Source organism: Kryptolebias marmoratus, linkage group LG21 (assembly GCF_001649575.2).
Source record: "Kryptolebias marmoratus isolate JLee-2015 linkage group LG21, ASM164957v2, whole genome shotgun sequence".
In the NCBI taxonomy this organism is placed as follows: Eukaryota; Metazoa; Chordata; class Actinopteri; order Cyprinodontiformes; family Rivulidae; genus Kryptolebias; species Kryptolebias marmoratus.
The window spans coordinates 287,249-295,777 of NC_051450.1; the positions used below are offsets into that span (position 1 = coordinate 287,249).

The following is an 8,529-nucleotide window of genomic DNA, read 5'->3' on the forward strand; positions in this document are numbered from 1 at the left end:
TTTTTTTTGTTTTCTTGTGAATTCTGTGCCTTAGTTTATTCCTGGTTTCTTTAAAATATGTATTTTTTGTGTAGTTCTGCTCCATGTGCCCTCTGTGTTCCTTGTGACATCATTCACCCTCCCTCAGTTCATGTCCTCAGTGATTTTCCTTCTCAGCCTGTCACTCCCATCTACACCTGTCTCTAGTTTGTAATCACTTACCTGTTCCCACTCCCCCATCAGCCCAGGCTTCATATTCAGTCTCTGGTTATCCTCTCATCAGTAAAGCATTGTTGCAGTAATGTGCAGTCTGGTTGTCCTTGTGTCTCCCTGTAAATACATCAAGTTATTTGTCCTGAGTCTTGTAAGTTTGCTGCCATGTCAGGCTTTGTTTTTGATTATTAAAAGTATATAACCACCCAGTCTGATAGTATCTATATTTTTTTAGGCATTATGAAAGCCATCAGCTAGAGATGTTTTCATATTGACCTCCGCCCACATCGTGACCACCTTCCCACTTCATACCCTTTTTTTTACATACGCATCTTGTCATAGTTTTGTCATATTAATTATTTAATATACTAAAGTACACTTTTTAAATTAAGACAAGCATATTTGGACCAGTTGTTGTTATTGTAACCTGATTAGGCCTGAGCAGTTAGGGTTGTAGCCCCAGATGTTTTCTAAAAAGCCAGCAGAAATCTAAAGATGCAATTTTATTCTAATCTAGCATTTAGCTCCTAAAATACTTAATTTGTTTACCTAAAAATGTACTTTTTTAATGAAACTTTGACTGAAGCTGTGCTGTACTTTTTCTGTGTAGTGCATGCAGGGTTGTATGAATGCAGGAAAACATGCAGATTGTGAGTACATGGTGAAAGAAAATCTGGTAAAACATCTGGTATAAAACAACCACTGGGTAAAAATTGGGATACCATTTGACAAAGGGCCAAACTGACTGACACCCAGCGAAAGAGCTTTAAAAAAAATCACAGAATTAATGGAATTAGTACTTGTGTAAATTAATTATTTAAGTTATATATTTTAGCGGAATGTGCCATAACCTTTATAAGTGTATTTTCTTTCACATGTTTGTAAACCGTTCTATTGGTGTAAATTGATAAGAAAACATTAGATATTAAAATACCATTTACAATTTCATATTCCATATATAAAGTTTCAATATTCTCTGGCAGCATAGTGTTGTGATGGTTAATTCTGTTGCCATGAAGAGGGTTTCCAGTTGGATTCTGGGCTGTGTGAGCTTTTCTGTGACGGATTTGGATGATTTTCTGCATGCTTGTGTGGGTTTTCCAGTTTTAACATACATCAAATTATGTATTACACCATGCTTATGACAATATATCCTGTTTGTTGTGACCTCCTGCTGCATAGCCCAAAAAAACATCACTCTGCTCTATAATAAACTCAATGGAAACAGCACTGCTTTGTTCACAAGAGACTTCAATAATCAACAGGCCATATGTCTGATGTTCTTTTTAGCTAGCTAAGCAAACAATCACACAGTGAACTAGTTCAGTTCAGGCTCACAGTGTCCTATTTGGGGTTTTTTTTTACCTCTTTTATATGTCTGTATACTTATATAATGTGCTCTTGTGCTCAAAGATTCATCAAGCCCCATCAAAAAGACTGTCTTCATGAATTTAACTTTTCCCTGCATCCACTGAATAAGAATATAATGTTTTGGTGCTCCCCGGGGAGCTCAGCTGCAAGACCGATGTATCAGATCAGTGAAAATGTCTAGATAGTTGAATGTCATATTTGCATACACAGCACTGACTTTTTTGTCTTTGGACAATGCAAGATGGCAGGTACAGAGACTTTGCAGCTGAGGAAAATGGGTAATGAGGAAGATAATTTATAATGAAGTGACCAAACAAATGCCAGGATTGCCATATTTACACTTACTGAATGGACATCAGTGGCATAGGAGAGGTTATGTAAAGCGAACACTCATGCTTTGCATCGTGATGTATAGTTTGAATATAGTGTACTTTGAGTATGTAAATGAACCTTACTTGCATGCATGAGTGTGCACAGTAAAATTATTGCGCATAAGGAAAGGTATTTGGCATTTATTGACCATTTCTTAAGAATCTAAAATTCACCTTAGAGATAAAAAATAATATATAAATCTTTTGAAACATCTGACTTTGGTCACCTAATTAGAATCTTTTATTTTTTCACTGATTATGATTAATATTTATTCATATAAAATGTCATCATATAAGAAGCAGTATTACATGACTATTCAATGTTCATTAGCCCTGCGGCTCCTGGGAACAGGCAAGCATAGGATTTTGGCTATATTTACTGTCACTGTTAAAATGTTTGGCAAGACAATACGGGACATTTATTTCTGACTCTGGGGACCACAGTAGGTTGGTGGTCAGTTCCACGGTTTTGTAATCCTGAGGCTGCAGATTTGAGCCCAGGTTGCAGCAGGAAGGGCATCCGGCGTAAAACATTTGCTAAGTATCTCTCGTGTACGTTCTCTAGCTGTGGCGGCGCCTGCAGAAGGGAGAAGCTAAAAGAAAAAACACATTTCTGACTTTCTACTGTTGCAATAGCTGCTTTTATAAATGATCCATAAATAAAAGAACAAATAAAACAAACTTACACAATAAAACCATGTTTTAGCAGTACCATATGACCAGGATCTGTGTGACATTCAGATCCTGGTCTCTCCAAGCAGTTGAAAGTTTCATATCAGCAGGAGCCATTAGTCACCAGAAAAAAGTTACAACTGTATGTTACACTTGTTATTTAGAGCTAGCAAAACCAGTCTGTAAAGAAATCTAGCCTGTTTTACAATTTATGTGACCTGTAACTCCATGTCAAAAAATAAGATCACATTTTTTTTATAATCAGGTAAACCCAGACAGTTTGCATCATTTTGTATATTTATTTATGTCTTTTTAGTCTGACTGTGTTTGCTGTGGAGAAGTAAGCGCTCCTAGTAATTAAATAATAAGTAAAATACTTAAAACTGTACAGTGTGCTCTTATCATTTCCACATATATTAGCTGGAACATCAGCTATAAGTATTCACAGCAGTTGTTGTAAGGTCTGTGTTCACACTGTATTACACAAAACAGAAAATATAACAAATAAAAAGGGCCTGTAGCTGATATGTACCCAGTAAATACTGGGAAGTACCAAGCACATATCCAGCACATACCCAGTACATACCAAACTGTATTATGTATTGTTCCTGCTAGTTACTTATTTGTTTTTATAGTGGTTTTTAGTGACTTTTCCAGAACTTTTGTAGGGCTCTTTTAAGTGAAACTGTGTTTGTAAAGCTCTAAATTAAGTAAAACTAATGGATTTTGTTTTATATTTATTATTATATTAGTTGTTTGTGTTGTATTTGATTCACCAAATGATATAAGTCTAAAGTACATGTGTAGAGAACTTGACTAATGCCTCGGACTCTGTTTGACATGAACATAATAGGTTGTGGTCAGAAAGCGTCACTGTCCATCTTTCTTTGTCTCTGCCTCACTTCATCTTTGGAAAAGGAAAGTGGAAATCCATTTCCTATGCTGTGATGAATGGTGCTACCTTCCTCATCAATCTCTCCTTGTTGTTGCCTTTTCTTTCTTTTTTTTCATTGCTGAAGTAAAAGGATAGAGGACTGGGAGGAGTCGATATTCGTCCACCACAAAGAGTGCAGCTACAGGTTGAGAGACAACGTTCATTTCCACATGTACATCAGCACATCACCATGTGGAGACGGGAGGCTCAACTCGCCATATGAAATTACCAGCGATTGTAAGATTTTAAACTTCAATATAGATTTTATGCTCTTTTAAACATTTTACCCAGCCTGTTCTGGTGGCCTGTGAGTTTAGCAACATAATCTTGACAGTGCACCCAGAGGTTTTCATGAAACCTACAGGAAAAGAGAGGGGGAGAGAGAACAGTGCCATCACCAGAGAATCCTAGGACATTTTTAGACATTAAACCTCATAAATGTTCTGCAGGGTGCTCACAGAGATTATGAAATTCCTGAACACCTTTGACCGACTGTTCTAAAACACCTCTGAGCCAGAAGCCAGGGCTTAATTTTTAGCTTCTGTCAGATCATGAAAACAGCTACGAAGGAAGAGAAAAGATGAAGGGAGAGAGAGTTTAAAACTACTAAATATGTTTGACAGAAACAACCATAATTGCTTTGCACATTCAGCCAAAACACATTGAGGAAGAAAGATATTGTTTGTTTCATATTTCTGCATATAATTAGTAAACAAAAACAACATGTTTTTTGTGAACATCGACATATAAAAAGTCCAAACACATACAGGTCCTAGGACTTTGTGGACAATAAAATTGGCTGACCACTGCATTATTGACTACAAAGGGATGTTCTTTGAAAAGGTTATGAACAATTAATATTTTACCTGTTGTAGATAGCCATTTGAACAACCTCGGTTTGGAGAGATGGAGTATAGTTCTGAAGATGCTTAGTTAAATGGGGTCCAAATGGGGCCAGGACTAAAGCAGATTGCTGCCATTTATGCCCCTTTTCCACTGGCTCGAAAGTTCTCGGCTCCACTTTACTCTGCTTGCTTTGCGTGCGTGTCCACCAATATTTTTTTGAGGCCGGTCCCTGCTTTTTTGGTCCCTGCTTCGGAGTAAGGCCAGCGGGCCTGCCCTGCTTTCGTAGGTGGCGCAAGCTTAGCTCCTGTTCACTCATTGGTCATGGGTGTGGCCAGATGCAAGCATAAAGAGCGAACGGTAGGAATATAAACAACAGCAACGTTTATGCCGTCTGTCCCCCAGTTGAAGGCGCTGTAAAGCCTGAAATCTTGAAGATTTCAGGCTTTACAGCGCCTTTAGCTGGGGGACAGACGGCATAAACGTTGCTGTCCTACTCCACGCAACAATCGCAGCATCCAGAGCATTTCTTCCACTGCGCCTCTCTTCCTGAAGTCTCAGGAGAATCCCCATAAGTTTAAAAAACAGCAACAACACAGGGCCAACATTGTCCATAGCGCTTCTGTTGTTTCCACAAATGGCACCAAGTTTCGGTAGCGCAACCGAAACTCTCACCCACAACATGCTTAAAATATTGGTTGTTCTGGTGAGTTATATAAATTATACTCACAATTCCAGCAATAGTGCATGTTTATAAAATGTGACTATTAGGCTTACTGTGATTAAACTCAATGTGTATTATAATATTCAAACATTAGAACATTTATGTTGTCTGTTATGTGTTTCAAATCACCTACAGTGCTTCCTAAATAATGTAGAAAGTAGCTCTTGTGATGTCCACTGTTTCATAGTTATTAATATTTTTGTACTGCTTTTAAACTTATGAAAATGAACGGAAATTAATAATAATAGTATTGTAATGGCCACTCTTATATCCTATCCTATCAATAGTAGCAGTTTTCTAGTTTCTACAGTAAAAGGTGAACTTTCTGTATTTCTTTTTTTTCCAACTTTGCACACACACACTTTCTTCTCACAATCCTCATTCCCCCAACCTTTTCCCTCCCCTGTCCTCCTTCCTTCTCCTCATCAGTGGAGGTGTCAGGACTCTTAGCGCTACAGTGCCATCTTGGCCATGGCTGATAAAAGCTCATGTGCAGGTCCAGCGGTGCCTGCAGGTCTGCAAGAAGCCAGCGGAGCCTAAATTTCTGAGGCGATGGGAGAGATTTGTGGCAGTTAGGAAAGGAATGGCAAGCCGTTAACTTGCTGATCCATCACCTGTCTACTCTCCTCTACACAACCTCTGTCTGTCTGTCAGTCAGGTGGCCCTGCACCAGCCTGAATCCTCTTTATAACAGGAGGACCAATAGGAAACAGGAAACCTTTATATCTGTAATTTATCTGGTAGCAGTTTTTAATTTGTTGCATATGTATTACATTTGTAAGAAAGACCTTTTATAAAGCTCCTGAGAGTTCATCCCAAGCAGAAACTTTTCCTCTAGTTTTGGTATAAAATTGTCTAATTCTACATGTTTTCTTTCCTGGAGATAACCAGTTTTTTGACCCTCAGGCTTCTTGTGTACTCTGTAAGCTGTTTGAGTTTTGTGTTGTTGGATGCTCGGTTTTAAAGCCCTGTGATGTGTTAACTTTGTGTGTACTAATCCATCCACTAGAACAGGGTATGTATAAGTTGCGCAAGTCTCCTGTTGGCCATCAAAAGAACTACTACTACAGGAATAACCCAAAATATGTATGCTGGGTAAAGCAGTTTTTTTTACTATGCCTCTCAAAGTTATTGATAAAGGCCACTCTGTAGGTTTAAAGCATACCAATGATCATGGACTGAGTAATCAGTGTGTACATTAAGACAACCATTTGTCTGTATTTGGTCTCCAGATTTGGACCTGAGGCATGCCCAGGTGGTGGCACTATCCACAGGAACCAAATGCATCAACGGGGAGTATCTGAGTGATCAAGGACAAGTCGTCAACGACTGTCACGCTGAAGTCACAGCTCGTAGAGTTCTACTTCGCTTCCTCTACTCTCAACTTGAACTCTTTTTGAGGTAAGAAGTTTTTCAGGATCTTGAAAACAAGAATTTGACAGATTTTGCTTTTGGACCTTTGATAACTTTGTAATCTTTGTAGTGTTTGCATTTGTTATCCTCTGAAATCACCTAATGTTTTACTGTAAGTAGTCAAGTGCTTAACTGGAAGACACATTCTATATTTTGCCATTCAATTAGAACCATCTGTTTATCCTCTGAATTGATTAACTTGTAGAAAATGTTTAGAATGTTTTAGCCATAAGGCAAAATTATCAAAATTATATATAAGTACAAAGTATATTAAATGCAAAGTGTAACTAATAAAACAATACAATAATTATCCTTTTATAGATTCAAAATTGTAATCATTAACAGTAGCTGCTGCATTTTTTCTTAGTCTGATATGATCATAAAGGAAAATGTCATATATGTAGTGATGTTACTTTGCTTAATGAGTCTGTTGAATTGCCTACTGACTTCTCTTGATTCTATTCCTTTGTTGATTTTTGGCCATAGTACAACAAATGCTTTTCTAATTAGTATAAAAAGTAAAAAATATTCAATGCACTGGAACTGCCCTTTTGTGTACAAACAGAGGGAAATGCACTAACATACTGAAATCTCAGACATGTTATCTCCTCAGAGCACCAAGAGAGGATTCACTCCTGCCAACCAAAAAATACTTTAATTGATATGAAATGCATTTGACAGCAGAAGATAAAAAATTCCTTTTTGAGGACCAGCACTGTTCATCCATCTCCATAGTAAAGCATGGTAGTGGCAGCATCATGCTTGCAGCATGAATGGTATTAACATATTAATACTAATACTGTACCAATATACTGTGGTATGACAGTTTATTTTAGAGCAGATTTGAATCTCCTTTAACAGTCTAATCAAAATTCATACATGAGCCCCTTAGTCTTGGCTACTAAAATTTTAGGTCACAGAAGCTTTCCACTCAGTCTAATGTCCTTAACAGGATCTGTATTGAAGACTGTGATAAACTGACCACATTTTTGGTAAAACTAACACACAAAAGTCAATAGTGCAGTGTGAGTCAAGAGGGCCCCAGCTTTTTAAGACACTCTAGCAAAACATTGCAGTTTTGCTCAATTTGTAACTGTTAGGATCTGTGTGTTTTGTTTCATTTTTTTTGTTTTCTTGTGAATTCTGTGCCTTAGTTTATTCCTGGTTTCTTTAAAATATGTATTTTTTGTGTAGTTCTGCTCCATGTGCCCTCTGTGTTCCTTGTGACATCATTCACCCTCCCTCAGTTCATGTCCTCAGTGATTTTCCTTCTCAGCCTGTCACTCCCATCTACACCTGTCTCTAGTTTGTAATCACTTACCTGTTCCCACTCCCCCATCAGCCCAGGCTTCATATTCAGTCTCTGGTTATCCTCTCATCAGTAAAGCATTGTTGCAGTAATGTGCAGTCTGGTTGTCCTTGTGTCTCCCTGTAAATACATCAAGTTATTTGTCCTGAGTCTTGTAAGTTTGCTGCCATGTCAGGCTTTGTTTTTGATTATTAAAAGTATATAACCACCCAGTCTGATAGTATCTATATTTTTTTAGGCATTATGAAAGCCATCAGCTAGAGATGTTTTCATATTGACCTCCGCCCACATCGTGACCACCTTCCCACTTCATACCCTTTTTTTTACATACGCATCTTGTCATAGTTTTGTCATATTAATTATTTAATATACTAAAGTACACTTTTTAAATTAAGACAAGCATATTTGGACCAGTTGTTGTTATTGTAACCTGATTAGGCCTGAGCAGTTAGGGTTGTAGCCCCAGATGTTTTCTAAAAAGCCAGCAGAAATCTAAAGATGCAATTTTATTCTAATCTAGCATTTAGCTCCTAAAATACTTAATTTGTTTACCTAAAAATGTACTTTTTTAATGAAACTTTGACTGAAGCTGTGCTGTACTTTTTCTGTGTAGTGCATGCAGGGTTGTATGAATGCAGGAAAACATGCAGATTGTGAGTACATGGTGAAAGAAAATCTGGTAAAACATCTGGTATAAAAC

At 37.6% G+C, this 8,529-nt stretch overlaps 1 protein-coding gene across 1 annotated transcript in view; it reads right to left on the reverse strand.

Annotated features, from left to right (window-relative positions):
- adarb2 (adenosine deaminase RNA specific B2 (inactive)) overlaps window positions 1–8,529 on the reverse strand; it is a 334,275-nt gene that overhangs the window by 32,587 nt on the left and 293,159 nt on the right. Inside the window, exon 5 of the mRNA XM_037973320.1 lies at window positions 3,880–3,898. Within this exon, the coding sequence (XP_037829248.1) occupies window positions 3,880–3,898 (19 nt within the window). The remainder of the gene's footprint in view (window positions 1–3,879; window positions 3,899–8,529) is intronic.